Source organism: Eulemur rufifrons, chromosome 15, assembly GCF_041146395.1.
Source record: "Eulemur rufifrons isolate Redbay chromosome 15, OSU_ERuf_1, whole genome shotgun sequence".
NCBI classification, from domain to species: Eukaryota; Metazoa; Chordata; class Mammalia; order Primates; family Lemuridae; genus Eulemur; species Eulemur rufifrons.
Window position 1 is genome coordinate 85,967,214 of NC_090997.1, and position 21,218 is coordinate 85,988,431.

Consider the following 21,218-nt stretch of genomic DNA (forward strand, 5'->3'; position numbering starts at 1 on the left):
ATCCTAGACAGTCTCAAATTCTAATGTCCCTAAGAATTAACAATTGTTGAATGTTGAACTTCCTGATGTCTAGGTCTTGCCCCAGAAATTCCGATCCAGTTAGTATGGTGCAGGGCTCAGGAATCTGCATTTTGACAAGGCTTCAAAATGCAGAAGTAGAAATTGTCCAAGAATTCTATTCCCCAGGTAGCTTCGCTTTAGGACAGAAGTTTGTAACACGGGGTTCACAAAGAAGTAAGGGGCCCATGAACAATGAAGAGAAAAAAAATAAAGCCCTATTTTCACTTACTTCTAACTGAAAGTTAAAATGTTCTTCCATTTTGAATGTAGACAACAAACCACAGTGATGTCGGCAGGACCTACAACTTATTACTCAGAGAAGTCAATTTATTTAAAATATGTCCTTTCATTCTCACCAACAGTTTGCAAGGTAACTTTTCCGGACCACATTTTACAGATAGAGAAAGGAAGTCCTCAGAGAAGTGAACAGAGAAATAACTTGCTGAAGGCTCCATAGCTAAAAATTGGCCAAGTCAGAATTTGAACCCAGTTCAGCCTGACTACAAAGCCATGTACGTTCTACTGTGACATGGCACCTTAAGGTAAAAATTTAAATGAAATTAACAGCCTGGCTGAAGTCTTGCCTAGTGCACTATCTCCAACCTCAATCAGCTGAAAATCACCCACAAACTTAAAATCAAACCTTTTTAAAAATCAGTACTCGCAAAACAATTGTGTTTATACTAGTCCCCACAATGAGAGACCGAGTCTGGTCTCATAACCACAGGAAACAAAAAATAAATCCATCTGCTATAAGAATAAGCAGCACACAATTCAATGGACGACTGTATTCAACCTGACAATTTAGCATTTGCCAAAAGACAAACTTAAAGGTCATTTTAAATATTCACAATTTTTAGAATTTCTAATTTTATCCCTGCATTAAATTATGCTGTTGAGGAACAACGTATTCAGACCAAATTATCTCAGCTTCCTTTAGAAATGCCTTCACTAAATTACAATTTAATGTTATGCCTCAGCTTTTAAAGAGAGTCAATATAAGAAATCACCAAATTTGTCTTCTGTAAGTCTATATTAACAATAGGCACCGATTACATTACTCATTTGTTTTCTTTTTTTTTTTTTTTTTTTTTTTGAGACAGAGTCTCACTCTGTTGCCCGGGCTAGAGTGAGTGCCGTGGCGTCAGTCTAGCTCACAGCAACCTCAAACTCCTGGGCTTAAGCGATCCTACTGCCTCAGCCTCCCGAGTAGCTGGGACTACAGGCATGCACCACCATGCCCGGCTAATTTTTTGTGTATATATATTTTTTAGTTGTCCATATGATTTCTTTCTATTTTTAGTAGAGACGGGGTCTCACTCTTGCTCAGGCTGGTCTCGAACTCCTGACCTCGAGCGATCCACCCGCCTCGGCCTCCCAGAGTGCTAGGATTACAGGCGTGAGCCACCGCGCCCGGCCTGTTTTCTCATATAAGGAAGTGTGAGCCCGATTTTACAAGAATTCAAAGCCAAGGCCTTTGATGACATTCATTTGATCTTGTAATAGATATTGACTTTTTAAAAGGGGAGGTACCTGTTTGTTTTTGTATTTTGCTTTAGCTACCAGGAAACTCAGAGCTAAATTCAGTCTCAAGTAGAGTGTTTAGGAGCAAGGGGAAAGTAAGACACAGGCACCGTGCTAGTCACCGCATTTCACCGTACTCACGATTACTCCTGCCAATTCGAGATGTGGCTTCAATTCATTTTATCCCATGCAAGGATAGTATGCTGACATAACTTTCCTAAGGCTGCCCAGCTAGAGAACAGTCAGAATTCAAGCACAGGTCCGAATCAAAATTCAACTTTTCCAAATATGTTGAAAAAATTGTTTCATCCTAATTCTCTGGTAGCACCTATATGGTTATTAGTTTTGTATTGTTTTTATTTATGAACAACCTTAAAGCCTTTTGGTAAGTAATTTGTAAATCACATGTAATTAAAATATTCCCTCAAGAAACATGTGATTTAGCTAACTCTGTGATATAACCAGCATATATGTACCTACAGACACTTTGAACAATCCAAGGGCCATTCCAAATACCCAGGATTTCAGGTCCAAACTAGCCAGATATTGTAGCGTGGCAAAAATCGGTGGCTTAAGCCAGAGAGTCTGAAGCAGGTGTCCCTCAATCCCACATGGGTCCCTCAGCACCCACAGGGAGAGGAAAACATTACGGGGTTGCCAGTCTCTCTTCAGAATACATCCTTGTCTAAGAAGAAGATTGTGACTCAAGAGTTCTCAGAGTTAACTTTCAGTTAAGTGTGCCAATTTTCCTTTAATAACAGACATACCATAGCACTTCCTATCATCACAGTAGCTAACATCGAGTACTTACTAACTACAAAGCATTTTACATGAATTATTTTATATAATCCTCAGAACAGTTCTGAGCTAGGCATTATCCCTATTTTACGGTGGGAAAACCTTGGGTTTAAAGAAATCCCCTAATTCACCCAAAGTCATTCATGTTTAAATAGAAGTAGGATTCAAACCAAACAATCTGGCTCTAGAGCCTGTACCCTTTGACTACTGGCCCATGGACCTGTTTAGAAACCCATCAGAACGAAATAACCTTAATAACCTTTAAAAAGCTTATTTAAAAAACTGTACCCAAATATTAAATGAATCTATTTTTAAATTTTTTAAATTTATGTTAATCAGGAATAGGTAAAATTCAGTAGGAATATTGATCAAATATTTAATTCTCATAATGGCACTAGATGGTATAAATACTTTTCAATTTTTTAGTATATGTGCTGCTGAAGCAAGCACTAAATACTTTTCAGAATAGCAGCAAACTAAAGTTTGTTATTAAATAGTCTACTTTATGCTTAGATCCAAAATCTAATAAAAGGGCCTTGAGTTATCCTCTAGAACTGTACTTATATTGTTTTGATTCAGTTGTGGAGGTGATCTGTAACTGCTCTATTACCTACAAATGTCTCTTCCTTGGCAATTTTGTTTTAGACAGCTCCCCCCACTCCCTCACCTTGAAAACCAGTTTTTCCTCGATGATCCCACGTTCCTTAAAACTTTCTGGGAGTCAGGCCAGAAGAAGTACAGGGAGTCTCCAGGCTCCCACCATGTTTCCAGAACATTGCTCTGACTCTTTCTTTATCAACCCTCTCCTTTGAAACCTTTGTTCCACTTCAGTCTCCAGGTTGTAATCATCATTCTCACCCTTCATGTTTATCCCACTTTATGTCCCAGGTGAACAGTGACTAGGTTGTGGACTAATCCTCATGGCCAAGTCCAAGACAATGACAAGAATCCAGAAAACATTCCTCCAAGGTTGTGGTTCATTATAAGTCACACTGACTGACATTGTTCACCATTCTTCCCACCTGAAAATAACTGCTTGGACAAATGCCCATGTCTATGCTCAGATATGGGCCCCCAGTCACAAAAGGCATAAGGAACTTAAATTTATTGTATGTAGAAAATATCTTGAACTCTAAAGGGACAAACTACATTGCCATCAATTATCAAATTTTTACTAAATTGAACACATCTCCAGTCTGAAATTTCTGCACTTGGGTTAATTCCTGCAGTTTGGAACTTTCACCAGAATGAATCTTTTAGCACCAAGGGAGACACTATCCTAAAAAGCAGAAACCACTTACAAACCCCAAAACTGCAATTTTCCAACTTCAAAACTTTAAAAATCCATATTCATATTTATTATGAATGCTTATATAATGTTTGTACACATTTTCATTACTTTTGCATACCAGGAATAGAATTGCTGGGTTATATTGTATATCTATTTCTTCTTGACTAAGCTTTGGTGGTTATTTATCTATTTCATTTAAGTTGTCAAACTTATTAGCCTAAAGTTATCCATGATATCTCCTATTAGTCTTTAAATATCTGTAGTAATGCTCTGTTATTTCTGAAGTTGGCAATTTTTGCCTTCTCTTTGCTTCTTTTTTTTTTTTTTTTTTGAGACAGAGTCTCACTCTGTTGCCCAGGCTAGAGTGAGTGCCGTGGCGTCAGCCTAGCTCACAGCAACCTCAAACTCCTGAGCTCAAGCGATCCTCCTGTCTCAGCCTCCCAAGTAGCTGGGACTACAGGCATGCACCACCATGCCCGGCTAATTTTTTCTATATATATTCTTAGCTGTCCGTACAATTTCTTTCTATTTTTAGTAGAGATGGGGTCTCGCTCTTGCTCAGGCTGGTCTCGAACTCCTGAGCTCAAACGATCCGCCCACCTCGGCCTCCCAGAGTGCTAGGATTACAGGCGTGAGCCACCGCGCCCGGCCCTCTTTGCTTCTTGATCAGTCTAGTTGAATTAATTGTACTAATTCTTTCCAAATAATTTGAATTTCATTGTTTTCTTCTATTTTTTGTCCATATTTTATGACTTTGATTTCTGCTACTATATTATTTCTTTCACACTGCTTACTTTGTGCTTAATTCTCTTTTTCTCAAATTTCTTAAGGCGGCACTCAGGTCAAAATATTTTTTAATTTTTCCTGTGATTTCTTCTTTAATCTTTTTGCTACTGAAATGTTTTCCAAATATGTGGATATTTTCCAGATATATTTCTGTTTATTTCCCATTTAAATTCCAGAGAACGCGCACTGCCTGAGGAATGGACATGCTCGAAGTTCTGACTGGGGGGGATGGGGGTGGGGGAAGGGGATGGGTGCACACCTACATGATGATTGCGATGTGCACTGTCTAGGGAATGGACACGCTTGAAGCTCAGACTCGGGGGGATGGGGGGAGCATGGGCAATACATATAACCTGAACTTTTGTACCCCCATAATGAGCTAAAATTAAAAAAAAAATTCCAGAGAACATGATTTCAAACCTTTTTAATTTATTAAGCCTTTTTATGCCCCGTAATATGATCTGCCTTATTGAATTTTCCATGTACACCTGGAAAGAATGCATATTCTGTTGTTGGATGGAGTGTTCTATAAATATTAACTAGGCCAATTATCCTAGGAGAGAATCTTACAATTTCCAACTATAATTTTGAGTTAGTTTACTTCTTCTTTTAGTTTCTTCCATTTCTGCTTCATACATTGAGGCTCTGTTATTATGTATATACCTATTTAGGACTATTACATCATCTTAACAAATTGAACCCTTTAATATTATGAAATGTCTTTTTAAATCTTTGCTAATATTTCTTGTGCTGATATCAATTTGTCTGATACTAATATTAATGATATTAGTCATTTGGTTAATATTAATAATTACATGGTATACTTTTTTCATTCTTTTCCATTTAACCTATTTAGATCTTTATATTTAAAATTGAGTTTTTGGAGAGAGTTTACCTTGGAGTCCAATCAATTGGGCAAAAACAGAAGTCTACGGAAGAGTTGCTCTCAGAGGAAACTGAGAAAGAAATACCAATTAGACTGGAGGAGAACAGAGTCAGGGTGTTTCCAAAGTCAGGTATGTGAGCACTTCTAGAAGAGAGCTATCAGCAGGGATCAGTGCTGCAGGAGCAACAATAAAATGAGGACTGAAAATAGTCCACAGTCAATTTGAAGGTCTTGATGACTTTCATCAGACCAATTTCAGGTCAAGGTTGAGGGCTGTGGAGAGACAAGCAATTGGGAGAAGGGAAGACAAGGATGATGAAACAAAGCAAAGCACAGAAGGATGAGGGTCAAGGGAAAGGGTTAAAGTTCCTGCTTTGTTTATTTCAAGGTGGGAGATAACCTAAAGCTTATGGACTGAGGGGAAATGATTCGAAAGAAAGAGGCTACCATCCCCTAGGGATGGGGGCTGTTTGGATGTAGCATCCTATGGTGTTTGAGAAGGGGCCAGGGTGGGGACCTTGGGGTGAGTGGGGCTGTGGCAGGGGATGTTGGAAAAAGGGAACAGGATCACAAAAGGAAGTGTTGGGTCATAGGTTGGAGGGGGACCTTGGTGAGCACAACTTGCTTTGGACAAAAAGGACAGCTCTTCCCCAGCACAGCTTCCACCATGGTGGATGAGAAGAGATAAGGAACATTGACAAAAGTGAGGACTCTTTAGGGTTCCAGTGGCTCTTTGAGCACACAACTGCCCAAATGTTACACGTTGACTTCTCCATGTTGATTTACTTATCCCTCCTCCACATGATTACAGACTTCTTTGGTCAGAGACTGTTTTATATGTGCATATCATAATGCCTAGAACTTAACAGAGACCCAATAAAAATGTTTGCTTAATGAATGACATAAACATATTGCCTTGTAGTAGAGGCTTTGTACAACTTGCTTGGTAGCTAATTTAGAATTTGAGGCCCTAAACTTACCCTCCACAATCTAAGAATCCTCCACACTCCAGCGTTCTATCATTCAGTGAGTGAGGGATGAAAAGTGTTCAAATTTGAATTTAATACTGATAGTTCATGACATTACAGCAATGACAAATATCTATTTGCAGGGAAAACTACCAGCAGGAGACTTTAAAATATGTGGAAAGAATAATCAAAAGATACAAAGGCAAGAAATTGAAATATAAAATAAGCAAAGTTTTGAGTTATAAATACTACTTTTTAGGGAGTGACGCTTACAATGGGAGTGCAGATTAAAGTTGGCATTTTAAATCCAATGCCCCCAAATTAAATCACCAGTATCCTGATTGTATGTCAAAGAATAGAACTGTTAAATAATACACATTTCAATTCAAAGGCTTTCATCTGGATAAATTGGCCTTGCCCCTCTGTATTTCAACAGCAATACCCTAGAGTACACAAATGTATTTCTAAATCACCTCACCTAACTACTAGGAAACTATACAGTATATACTGTACCTCTAACCAAGAACAATACCTGTACTTTTTATTCTTGATAATATCAATTTCACTATCCCCAACTGAAGATTTTACTTTAATAAAAATCTATAAATCTGCCTCAAGATAGTCAGTTGTTAAAAACATGTCTCACGGTGGGACACATCATTTTTATGGGGAAAGAAATGGATGTTCCAGTGCTAGAAAGTACACTGGGGTTATGAGGTAAATGATTTTGCTCTGGCTATAACACCGACTCATTATGAAACATTGGATCAGTCACATAGCTTCAGTTTTCTCCCTATAAAACAAAGGGATTGGACTAAAACATTATTGCTCAAGGAAATAGTCACTGAAAAAATAGATCTGAGAATTATTCCTCAAAAAAAAGCACTCCATGGTAAAATAAGATGAAGAAATGTTCTATAATATAGCAATAGCAATGCACAACAGGATACAGATAGATGCTCCTCTCTCTGTATGGGTCACATTAGCTTAGCCTAGCCTACCTTACACATACTCTGAACACTTACATTAGCCTACAGTTGGGCAAAATCATCTAACAGAAAGCCTATTTACAATAAAGTGTTGAATATCTCATATAATTTAGTGAATAAATCATTGCATATCATAATATGTGTATCACTTTCACACAATTCTAAAGTCAAAAAATCATAAGTCAAACCATCATAGGTCAGGGATCTTCTGTACTTGAGAATCTGATGAGTCCTCTCATGAAGAAAAATTTCTAGCCATGACCTGGGATTTCCCATAGTTATTTGAACACTTAACTTTTGTCCTCCTCTTATGTTTATTGAAATATGAAGCACTAACAACAGGTGGGACACCTTTGGAGAAACCATAACCTAGATAAACACTAATATTTTCAGCTGTATGTTATCTATGCTAAGTGAGTAAATCTGAAGTTAAAATATTCAATATAGTAAACTAGAAAGATACTGTGTGTAGAATATTAATCATGTGGCAACATGGTGGACTATAAACTTTGAATGGCCCTTCTATTAGAACTCTGCTAGATCCTCAATATATAACAATGACATTTGTGATGATTTATGGAGCAAACTAGAAGGTAGGGCTACTGTCTCCAGGCAGAGTGAGGCAAACCTGAAACCAAAGCAGAGAGCAGCAAGGTAGAGTTGCCTCTTCACCATGGAATTGGAAGGCTGAGCTTGAGGCTTCTGACAAGATGGACAAGCTAAATCTGCAACTCCCACTTTTAATCCTGAATTTTCAAGTGTGGCTAACATGATCCCAGGTTGTTGGTTGCTCCAATAGTACTGAATGCAAATCATCCCTAGAGGAAGAATCTTCAATTTAGTCTCTCTAGATTCTTATAGATCAGATTCAAAATACATGAAATTTCAGTTTAAAAAGTTACCCAACACACAGGGGGAAAAGCTATTCTCACTGTTTTGAGAGAGAGATTAAACAAAAATAAACAGACTTTGACTTTAAAGGACTCAGATATTTAAATTGTCAGACAAAGAATAAAAATGAAACTATATGAAATATTTAATGAATAATAGAATCCAAACAAATTAAAGGTTCTAGGAATAAAATACCATAAAAATGACTAATTTGTGGGGGAAAAAGTCTAGATCATTCTTAAACTCAGGGATAGATGTGCTTTACAGCTGATTAGGCTCAGTAGAGGGGAGAATTACTAATGAGTCAGTAAATGCACAATGCAGCAGAGTCAAAGAGATGAAACATGGAAAGAGGAATTAAGAGACATGGAGGACAGAATGAGAAGGTCTAAAATATATTTAATAACAAATTCAAAATAAAGGGAATGAAAGAATGGCAGTATTTCATAGGATGGTAATTCCAAATTTTCCAAAAGCTGATGAAAGACAATGTGACAGAGTTCTCCGGAGAAACAGACAGAACACATAGATACAGACATAGATATGTAGAGATAATGATTTATTATTATATAAGGCAATCTCTCTCATAATTATGGAAGCTGAGAAGTCCCACAATTTGCCACCTGCAAGGCAGAGACCCAGGAGAGCCAATGGTATAGTTCCAATCTGAGTCTGAAAACCCAAGAACCAAAAGAACCATTGGTGTAAGTCCCAGTCTGAGGGCAGGGGACCAATATCCCAGCTCAAGTAGACAGAGAGAGTGAATTCTCCATTCCTCTGCTTTTTTTGTTCCATTCAGGCCCTCAACAGATTGGATGATGCCCACCTGAATTGGTGAGAGAAATCTGTTTTACTCAGGCTAATCTCACCCAGAAACACTCTCACAGACACACCCCAAGATGATGTTTAACCAAATATCTGGGCACCCCATGGCCTAGTCAAGTTAAAACATAAAATTAACCATCACATAGATGTATGAAACACAACTTATAACAAGCAGATTTAAATAAAATAAATCTTCACCTTTAATTTCATAGTCATGTTAAAGATCAAAAACAAAGAAGCTCTTTAAAGGCAGCCAGACAGAAGAGAGAGACCAATTACAAGGATATAGCAATTATAGTTTTTCTCAAAAATAGCTGAAGACAGCAATATAATATCTTCAAAATGCTGATAAAAAATATCTGTCATGCTGGAAATGTTTACTCAGAAAAGCTAGCTTTCAACAATGAGGGTGAAATAAAAGTATTGTAATTTTTTTCAAAGAGAGACTTTATTCCTTCATGAATGGAAGGAAGGAAAGTCCGAGATAAACGCAGAACAGAAAGCCAAGAAATTGGTAAATATATGGGTAAATCTAAATAAGAATTATCTGAACAAAAACTGCCTTATTTGTGGACTTAAAAAAAAAAAGAACTGAAATGAGCTATCAAATCACATAAAGACACAGAGGAACTTTAAATGCGGCTAACACAATATGTGAAGAGTATTTATAGCCCTAAATATTCATATTAGGAAAGAATATGAATTTACTCCTGCTAAGTAAAAGAAACTAATCTGAAAATGCTGCATACTCTATGATTCCAACTATATGACATTCTGGAAAAGGCAAAACTACGGAGCCAGGACAAAGATCAGTGGTTGCCAGGGGTTGGGGAGAAGAGGGGTGAACGGGGGTAGTACTGAATGCAAATAATCCCTAGAGGATTTTTAGGGCAGTGAAACCATTATTCTGTACGATACATGTCATTACACATTTGTCAAAACTCATAGAAAATACAACACAAAGAATGAGCTCTAATGTAAACTATGAACTTCAGTTAAAAATAATTTATCAATATTGGCTCATCAGTTGTAACAAACATACCACACTCATACGAGATATTAAAAATAGGGCAATGGGGGGAGTGGTATATGGGAACACTGCACTTTTCAGTCATTTTTTTCTATAAACCTAAAACTGTTTTTAAAAATAGTCTATTAATTTTTAACACATTAACTTCCATGAGAGTTGTATTTAACTCATGCTAGTTTTGAGCCTGGGGCCTCGTAAAGCATATGTAACTCACACATCTCTTCACCTTGGGAGACAACTATTTTTCAAGTTGCATATAACTCATGCACAGAAAACAAATCATAAATTTTTCATTAAATTAGAAAGGATCATTTTGTCTTTGAAGTTTTTATTCTATTTTCATAATAAAACACTGTGGCCCCATGGAAAAAAATTTTTTCTAGTCTGGCAGTCAATGTGCTAGACAAATTACATGGGGATTTTTCATATAAATGTCTATTTTTTAAATTCAGGAATATTATTTTATCTTCCAAAATTTGTGATCATTATTATATTTTATATATACCTATATTTTCCTTAATTCTAGATAGGGGAAACTAAAGGCCAAGTATTTGAAAATGCCCTAGTTCATTACCAGAGAATACCATTTGCTTATAAATTTCATATCCAGCTCCCTGATTTTTCCAAAGAATTGAGATCTTAAAAAGCTTCCTCCATTGTAGGCAGAAATCAGAGAATAGTTAACCAAGAGGGAGAAGGTGAAATGATGCAGATAAGGTTGAGGGAAGGTTCCAAGGCCATACAAATATTTTACATCTTGTTTTAGGTGGTGATTAAAAGTGTGACTGAAACTATCAAAATTCATCAGACTGAACAAAGAAGATCTCTGCCTTGTATTTTAGCTTAATTATTCCAACACAATTTTTTTTTAATTTTCTGTTCAAACCTCCAATTCCTTAAATGCTTATATTTTTCAAAGTACACTTCATATCAAAAGTTTTCCTTTTTTTTTTTTTTATTAAAGCCATCATTCTTGGTTGGTTTAAAAAAATCACTCTGGGGTCCATATTGGTAGTGGATTTATTCAAACTGTCTCTTTCCTTCCCGATTATCAGGGACAAAGTTTAACAAAAACAAAGACCAGATTTGTGACCCTCAGATGAACCCCTGCGTCTCCATGGAAGTCTGATTAAGGCAGGGTGATTAGTCACAGTGCTACTTGTAGTCTACTGATTAGTTTTTCTGTTGTCCTAATCTTATTTAATTCTCGTAACAGCATCTTGAGACCATGTACTGACCAGTTTGCTAAAATTGAAACATATTTACTAGTTTAAAAATTGAATATAGTGGGAAATAAAAGCTATCTTTTTATAGTGATCTAATTTACTTGAATCTTCTCTGACCATTAGATTTCTGGGACTTTTTCTCCATTATTAGCCCAGAAAATGAAATGTGTAACACAACAACAAACTTCCCTATGTACAACTAAGCCACAACCAATAAAACTAGAAAACACGGAAGTCTTGGTAGCTCTTGAAAATAGCAAGTCAACTGTGTTGAGTTCAAGGGAATTAAGAAAACAAAACCAAAAACAAAACCAGAGCAACCGAATGGATAAAGACGTCAACTGGCCTGGCGTGGTGGCTCACGCCTGTAATCCTAGCACTCTGGGAGCCTGAGGTGGGAGGAACACTTGAACTCAGCAGTTCGAGACCAGCATGAGCAAGAGCAAGACCCTCATCTCTACTAAAAATAGAAAAATCAGCCAGGCGTGGTGGCCTGCGTCTGTAGTCCCAGCTACTCGGGAGGCTGAGGCAGGAGGATTGCTTGAGCCCAGGAGTTTGAGGTTGCTGTGAGCTAGGCTGACAACATGGCAACTGAGCGAGACTCTGTCTCAAAAAAAAAAAAAAAAAAAGACCTCAACTGATTTTCAAAAAAGAGAGAAGGAAAAGAACTAAGTAGAAAATATAAATATTATTCTATTCTCAATTCTGAAATACCTAGAGAAATTTTAGAGATAGCCAATCTGATTTTGGATTAATTGTTAGCAGTGTTTGTATGATTAATATAAAGTCATAAAAGTCCCAAACAGGACAATGTGAGATTGATTAAAAAGCTCACAGAAATAAGTGTTTTGCCTCTTAGTGTGAAAATAAATAAAACAATGAACATATACTATATATATCTAAAAAAACAGACTTTGATCATTAAAATCCACACAGATTTTAGAGTTGAAATATGATGGAATTTCTGTAAGTAGTTACAGAAAATCCAGGATAATGCTCTATAGGCTAAGCAGACCTTAATAAGCTATAAGTCACAGCAGAGATCATTATTTCATTCAACTCCACAGTGAGTACTTTTGTAAGTTAACTAACAATCCCCTGATTTATTTTTTAATAATACAATGCTGACTCAAGTAAGTGCTACAATATGGGATCAACCAACATGCTGTGGGAATTCAGAGGAAATAGTGATTCATTCTAATTGGGGTGGAGGGCAGGAAATTACAGAATATTACCACAGGGTGGCTTTTATGTAGACTTTCAAGGATGGGCCAATCTTGGAACTTTTATGTCTTGATTATATAATACATGTCTTGTTTACATAAAACATATTCATAGAAAAGTTACAAAATATAGATCAGCAAAACTAAGAACATAATTCCATGAAAAACAACCCATAATCTCAGAAATTAGAAAACATAGCATTGTTAACACAGACTTTCTTTCTATATGGAGAGACATGCAACTTTATAATAGACATGCAGTTTTCTAACAAGTTCCTTATAATATGTTGTGAACATGTTTACATCTTTTGGTATTTATTTTCAGGTGACAATATCTGTTTATATCTTAATTTATTAACCAACTATCATTTTATGAACTTTATTTCCAGTTGTTTGTTATTATGGACATTTAAGATGTGTTAAAATGCCTCTCAAACAATATATTAATATGTCTTTGAGTACTTAGCAGATTATTTGACATCAGATTATTTCTTGAGGGGGAATTCCTCAAAGTGGAATTGCTGAGGGCTGACATCAAGGTTATTTATGTTCTCTTTTCTCTATAATCCATTAACTTGTTCTGACAACCCTCTTGACTCTACTTCCCTGTCCAGCTATTGTACCATTTCTCAGCTCCCTTTTAAGCAGAGAAACTCAAGAGTTGTTTATATTCACTATCTCCAATTCTTTTTCCTTTCTCTTTTAAAACCATCTCAATCAGGCTTTTCCCCAACCACTACATCTAAACTGGTCTTGTCCAAATAACCAATGATCATCCCTCCCACTCCCTCCTCCACACATTTTGTTAAATCCAGCATTAAATCTCCTTCATCATACTACTTGATCATACAGCAACTTTTGAGACACATGATCATTCCCTTCTTCCAGGAACATTTTCTTCACTTGGATTCCAGGACACCACACACTCTTGGTTTCCCTTCTACCTCCCTGGCCACTTATTTTTTCTCCTCATCCAATAGACCCTCATTCCCTTGGTGATCTCATTAAGTCTTAGCTTTAAATACCACCTCTTCAGCAATGATTACAACTAGTACCTCTAGGCTAGTCCTCCCCTCAAAACTCAAGACATCCAAACTCATACATGCTAGAAATTTACCATGTCCAGAACTCAACTCCTGATCCTTCTGCTTTAAAAAACAAAACCCCACTCCACCCCACCCACAGTCTTTCCACGCTCTATAAATGACAACAACCGTCCTTCAGTTACTCAAGCCTACAGCCTTAGAATCCCTCTAGATCTTTCTTTATCTTATACCACCTTCAGTTCCTCAAGAAATGTTGTTGCCCCACCCCTAAAATATATTTAGAATCTAATTTCTTACCACTTCCACTGCTACTACTCCAATCCAGTATTTCTCCTCTGAATTATTAAAAGAGCCCCTAACTAGTCTCCCTGCCTTTGCCCTTAATCCTATATCGATGTACAACACAGAGGCCCAAGTAATCCTTTTAAAATCGAAGTCGGATCTTGTCGCTCCTCTGCTAAACACTCTGTATGCTCCCCCCATTTCACTTACAGTAAAAGCCAAAACTCTTACAATGCTATATAAATCCTGAACTCTATGCTATACTGCCAACCCCCACATATCCCCTCTGACTTTAACCTCTACCTTTCCCCTAACTCACTGCTCCAGCCACCCAGACCTACCAGCCATTGGTTGAAGTTACCAGGGCATGTGTCTGCCTCAGGGCCTTTGCACTGGCTGTTCCCTGTAATGCTCTTCCATTTGCTATCTTCATGGCTCACTCCCTTGCCACCTCCCAGTTTTTGCTCAGATACCAGTCAAACAGGATTCCCCATGAGGTCTTATTTGACTTCCCCCTTAAAGTGCCCCCTTCCTTCAGTGTTTACTCTGTCCCTTCTCTGCTTTTTCTCCATAGCATTTACCACCTTCTGATATATATTTTGTGTAATTGTTTGTTTCTCATGGGACCCCAAAAATGTATCCGTAAAAGCAGGAATTTTTGTCTGATTTATTCACTACTAGAAGAAGGTCAATGTTACAGATGCATATTTAATGCTTTTAATTCATATTTCCAATTTGCTTCTCAAGAATTGAAGGTACAGTATTTAAATGAGTTAGATACAGTGGAGAAGGATGGCCTACGTTGAGGCCATAGTACTGGCCAAGTCACTGACATGCAAGAAACAGAATAGCGTACCGGTCACCAGGTATTTCTGATGTGTCAGGGCGGGGGATACAGGATTTACTTAATGAAAGAACAGTCTTACTAATGGGCTCACAAGGAAAAATAAATTTCTAACTGGCAGGCACTTAGAGTAGCATGACCCTGTCTCTGAGGTTAGTAGCATGAATCTCCCTCCTACAGAGATGTTTACCTAGTAATTAAAAGGAGCTGAGCTAACAAAGGAAAAAGAATAAATTCTCATTAACGTTTGCCAGAACTGGTCATTATACATCTCACAAGGGAAAGGAGTCTTCAGGAGAGGGGGGAGAGAAGAAAAGGTAAACAATCTTATCCACTGTCATTTTAGAGTCACTATTTATAGACAAAACGTTTTTTCTGAGTTTGTTTAACCAGCCTTGAAGGGTTGCTGGGCAGACAGCTGAGATGCAAGCTTCCCCCACCTCTTCAAGGAGAGACGGCTCTTTATTTCTTGGTGCTGGGCCCTCTTTCTCTTCGGAGAAAGAGTAAATAAACTTGGTGCTTCTTTCTATCCTAAACACTGTCTGAGAATTCTTTCTTACCTGCCTATGGACTTCATACCCTAACACTTAAAATAGAAACACATCAATGGAACAAAGCAACATTTTAACTGAAAACACAAAAGCAGCTTACTCCACAACAAGAAATAAAACGATGAAATGAAAAAGGAATTCCTAACTAAAATACTGATTGAGGTATTGGAACACTTAATGAAAACTTTTACCACAAATAAGAAATTTGACAAAGTACCAAATTCTATTGGTGAGGATGGCTGTCTTTAAAAAGGTAATGAAAACTATGGATACTCCCAAGAAAATTGCACGTGTCTACAAAGTTCAGAGAGTCTACCATCCTTTGAAACCTACCCATAGACCACCATGGGCCAGTATTCAAGAATACTAACCAAGGGGAAAAAAAAAGTATCCCAGTTAAGAAATATTATTTCAACATCATGACAATCACTTGGACAGAAATGATGCGAAAAGATGTGGGTAGTTGCAACATTAAGTTCTAACATTTTGAGTAAATCTTCAAAGCTGAAGTTTACTCCACTAAAAGAAAGAGAATTCAACCACCATGTCTTAAATGTTAAATAATAAATATATAGGCCCAAGCATCCCAAAGTCAACTCAGCAAACGTTCAAACTGAAATCTTCTTATTTTAAGCTTGATCAATAATTTTATAAAGTTCACAAGATAATCAGAAGGAAGATTATTTAGGTACTGGTAATTTGAATTTTTAAAAAAATTGAAATCAGCAAACATTTCATCCAAACAATCTAAGCTATTGTGTGTCTGGCCTCTGTACAATTTTGTCATCAGGCATCTTTCTTCTAAATAATTCAGTAAAATATTAATAATGAGTCCTTGCTTCTCTACCAAATGCCTCTTCTGTCTGTACCACAGAATCCAGAAATAATTAAAGGGAATTCAGCTTGGGTAGTTTTTCTTGATCAGAGATGTCTCTGGAGACGGGTATGGTAAGGGAAGGGAGAGGGTCTTATTTACATCCTGAATATAAACAGCTCTTTATTCGCCGAGACCATTCTTTGCATGGTAACAGGACAAATGCAGAAAACTCCCCATCAGAAATCTCCTCCATGGCTGATATCTGATGCCAACCCTTATAGTGACAAAGTCCACGAAAACAAATGCAGAGGCACTGAATCTAATAAAGTCAGTCCTGAGAGGTCTCTCTCTGCTTGGCTTCTTTTCTCTGTTGCCACTAATCAGAAGACGAGTTTACCAATAGCCATCGGCCAAGCACATCCAAACTGGATCCAGGCCAAAAGCAAGCAGCATTGTTGGGATCTGGACAGCAAAGTGGAAGGGTGGCCGTGGCCTCAGCTGGACGAAAGCATGCGGGGACTGCTGGGCAGCAGCTGGAGGAAGTTTGGCCATGCTGGCAGGGGGACACACGAGTGGTTAACAAGCGAACCCAGCCTGCCTCTCTTGGAGACCCAGCTGCAGGTCTGTACCTATGACTTAAGCCTTCTCTTTGTCGGTTTTGAAACCAACAATGCCTAAGATTTTAGGATCTTAAAACTTAGTGGCAACATTTTGCCTTATAGGTATGACAAAAATATGAATTCACTGATGGCATGGGCTAAAGGTAATAACTTGAAAGTTGTATTTTTCTTTTCTTTTTGATAATGATACATTCAAGTAAATCTTGGCACAAACATATCCTAAGAACACTTGGATATGTCAAATATATGGAAGAGCACCTGAAGCTAGGAGTCAACAAATCTGTATGCCTTGGTGTTATGGCTCTGTTCTTTGCTCACTAGGCAATGGCCAAATATGCAAAAATAAGAGACTCCCTTTGGTTCTCGACTATGTAATGACCACTGTTTCTAAGAGTTAGCAGGAACCAAGCATCTTGCTTCAGGAGGGACAACAGGGGGTTAAAGAGGGTTTGTCTCTCTCTAAGAAATGCGGCACCTGCTTTGCTTTGTCTGGAAAATCACCAAAGGAGTCTCAATCCGAGGCAGCATTAAGGAAAAATATTTGCAGAAACCTAAAAACAGAATTTTATAATCAGAGGAGCAATGAGTGACACCATTGACTACACAAGAAAGAGGGAAATCAACCTATTGTTTTCCAGAAATCAATGGGTGAGACTGTGGCATATAGTTGTCCAAAACTACAGAAAAAAAAAATGATATGTAGAGATTGATATTGATATATCCTTCAGCAGTTATACCTTTAACTGGACATTTATTTAAAATATTCCCTGAACAACAAAGCCCTTGAGTCAATAAACACAGCAGAAAAATATTCAAAGTTAAGAAACAACTTTGAGGCTAGTGAATAAATTAGAATATTTGACTAAAAAAGATATCCTTTCTGCATTAAAAAAGAATTCAACAATTTTAACCAATCTACCATGAATAATAAGCAAATTTAAGGATACCATATTGAATTTGTCTTATAGGTCTGTGCACCTCTTAACTGGAAAAGTTATCTCAAGAAATTGTCCTGGACTGCTGTGTTAGATAAAAGTCTTGGTATGTGGACAAATTTAAATCAACCAGTGGAAGTACTGATCATAGCAGGGACTATGGTATTTTTCCTTTCCCAAATGTTTATAATTAAAATTGATAATATCTTAAGTAGCATAAGTATAAACAATAGGATCTATTACATAAAACCTTTTAAATGGAATATTAAATATCTTTATATTCCATGCATATTGAACTTACAGGATATAAGACAATTTAAAATTTGATGACCACAACTCATCAGAAACTATTATCGGTATTATTGACAGAGAATGAAGAAAACATAGGTTATAAAAAAGTGGTCCATATTTATTGGGGTTGAAGTACTGCAAGAGATAATATCTTTAACATTTTTATGATTCATTTAGAGGGAGAAAACAAATTATAGTTAATTTTTTATAACTTGATTTCTTAATAACTGTAGCAAATTTAGGGGTACAACTATTCTTATAGGTTTTGTAATCAAAGTCCTTATAATGTCACAACAGACTTTAAGTTAAGAATTCTGATATGAAAGTAGGTTATCTGTGAGCAAACAGAAGGAATCCATAGTTTAGTAGCATAACTTCACAATTACATACATAAAACATGAATATTGCTAAAAATTTCTGAAAAATATATTAAAATATAAATTTAGTAATGCCATATTTTATGTTCACTGTATTTTCTAGCCTTATCAATAATTTTCCAGATTTCTTCTATTGTAATTATCTTTAGTATTTTATGTTTAATAAATTTGAGTCCCTGAGATTATAAATATCTACTATTCACCAAGTGCTTTACACATATTAATTCATTTAATTCTCATGCTAACCCTCAATAACAGATGTTATTCTTTCCATTTCAAAGAGGAGAAAAACCAAGCCCAGAGAAGGCAAGTGAATGGCCCATGGTCACACAGGTATCAGAAGGTTGTACTAGAATACACAGCCAAAGCTGTCAACTCCCAAACACTATGCTCTGCTTCTCAAGAAAACCTTTACTTCATACCCTTTAAGCTAATATAACTTAACTCATATCTTACCAAGGACAAAATATCCGGCAGTATAAATATTAAATACACCATCTAATTCTGAGTCAAAACAACACACATAGTTGTAAAGTCTTTAAGGAATAATAATAATAAAAAAAAAAACAATTACACAAACAACTCTAGATAAGCCATTCTCTTATGAAGTCATGACCAGTAAAACATTTGTCCTTTCCACCAAAATCAAGGAGAGAACTCCAGCTGTCATAGTTTAATTATTAGGTTTTCTTTTAAATAAGTGAAGAACTTAATATTTTGTTTGCTTATTTTAAACACAATTCCAAAATGTTTTCTTGTCCTCTCTAGCAGTGGATACTAGCATTTATACTAGTTACTGTATGCTTTATAAAACAGAGAAACTTTGTAATACTTCCTTATTTCTTAGCAGCTTTATTAAAAACAGAGTCTATGCAATCAGGAACAGTATTTATTTTCTTAACATTGCTTTCCCACTTTGCTGTGGAAGCATCATTTCATGCCCATAATGTTATTTACACCATCAGGAACCATCATTTATTTATGTGAGCTAATGTTACAAAATCAATACCTTTTAGGTTGCCCAAGAATGTATCTGTAATTCTTTTTCTTTAAAGAGTTCAAAAATGTCCACATTTCTTCTACAAATATTACAAAAACGCATTTGAAGAATTAAAAAATCTCATCCATCATAAGCACTAGCTATCAAATCAGATTTCAAATATTATTTATATGTGATATGAACACATCATGTGAGATTTTGTTCCAGAATTAAAGAACCTAAATCCCCTATGATCTTTTTGTGGCAAGAAATCACAATCGGTCTCATTCTAAATAAAATAAAGTACATAAAGTTTCCATTCAAAGAATGAATGGTGGACCTACCAATTAAAATTTATTCTATTATTTTTACTTGTGTGGAAATTTTTTAGGATATCAGCAATGTGTACTTTTTTGACATTCTGAATCGCACTTTATCACGAGTTAACATTTCGCGTAGGCTCGAGCTCCTTGGCATATGTGAATGATGGTAGAGATTTTGAGAGTGAGCAACAAGGGTGAGACGAATAGCAGATGCCTTGGAAATGCAGAGGCCTCTCCCCCTGTCCTGACTCAGTGTCGTTCCCCAACTCCAGGGCACCCAGAGGCTAAGTTCCTCCCGCGAGGACGTGGAGCCCTTCCTGTGCACGCTCCTTCCAGCCACCCTCCTGCTCTTCCTGGCCTTTCTGCTGCTGTTCTTGTACCGCCGCTGCAAGTCCCCGCGGCCCCAGGACCAGGTTTTCAGCGTGGACCTCCCGGAGCGCCCGCCCGCAGGGGAGGTGACTGACTTCCTGCCCAGCTTCCCCTGGGGCAGCGAGCAGGACGTCCCCTACTCCCCCCTGCCGCCCCTCTCTGGGTGCTTACCGCCCTCCTATGAGGAGGCCACCAGGAACCCTGTAGGGGAAGAGGCCCTGGATACAGTCCTTCACAATGAGGGGGCCTCACCTGGACCAAATGAGCAAACATAAATGCGCTTGGAGGCCTTTTTAAGGAGCCCCCAGGAGAAGGGGGAGAAGGCCCCTGGCGACGGGACACCTCAGGCTGGAGGAAAACCTTAACACATGCCAATCCAGTGAACCTGTTTTCAGCTTCCTTAGGGAAAAGCTCCCCACGTTCTCCTAAAGATGACTGGGCTCTCCTAAAATGTATAATCCCCCTGAGAAAATAGGAATGTTCTACATGAGGTGAGGAAAAAAAAAAAAAAGTTTTGAATTACTAGTGAGCATAGGAACTGGCTCTGATGAACAAGAAAATAGAAAAATGCTGGACCGGCCAAAGGAAACTGCTTTTGCAACCAAATAAAAATTTTCTTCCTATACCAGGTTTTTAGGATCTCATGTTTTGTTCCCTTTCTGTGTGAATGCTTCAAAATGCACAGTTTTAGAGGGATGTAAAAGACATCTCTAGAGCTGCAGGGGACGATGGTTGTAAGTAATGGTAAAATATTAACAATGAAACTTAATATTAAAATGTACAGACATTTGCAAACATTTCAGTTAAAAATAATGATAATAAAGCTTCCCAAAGTTAACTCTTTTGTAGTGTCACCCTTGCTTGTCTTCTGCTTTGCTTTCTGGAATGGGGGAGGGATTTGGTTTAGTCATGTGGGAATATCTCACCCTAGACCATCCGGGGTCGTCTTACAGTGCTGTGGCAGAAGTGAGAGTGCCACTAGAACACATTATCTTAGCATGTGTCACTGTCTGTCATCTCATTATAGAGCACGACTATGCAATGCTATAGCACCATGACTGAAGTACCTTCACCAAGCAGCAGTGACAGAATACAAATCAGTTTAACACTGGACAAAGAAAGTCAAAATTTTGGACCATACGGTAAAGAGACACAGATTAGCTCCAACAGGGACCTTATAAACCACATACCTCAAATTCTTGCTTTATAGCATCAAAACTAGAACTCAGAAGGGGTAAGTGACTTGTCCAATGTCACCTAGTTTGTAAAAGGCAGAGCTGGGACCAG

General features: G+C 37.3%; 1 protein-coding gene across 1 annotated transcript; it reads left to right on the forward strand.

Annotated features, from left to right (window-relative positions):
• Positions 1-16,390: 16,390 nt before the first annotated feature.
• On the forward strand, positions 16,391-20,366 carry SMIM28 (small integral membrane protein 28). The gene is made up of 2 exons (XM_069488678.1): positions 16,391-16,658; positions 19,835-20,366. Exons 1-2 carry the CDS (start codon positions 16,548-16,550, stop codon positions 20,204-20,206), a joined length of 483 nt encoding a protein of 160 aa, XP_069344779.1. The 5' UTR covers positions 16,391-16,547; the 3' UTR covers positions 20,207-20,366.
• Positions 20,367-21,218: the final 852 nt, after the last annotated feature.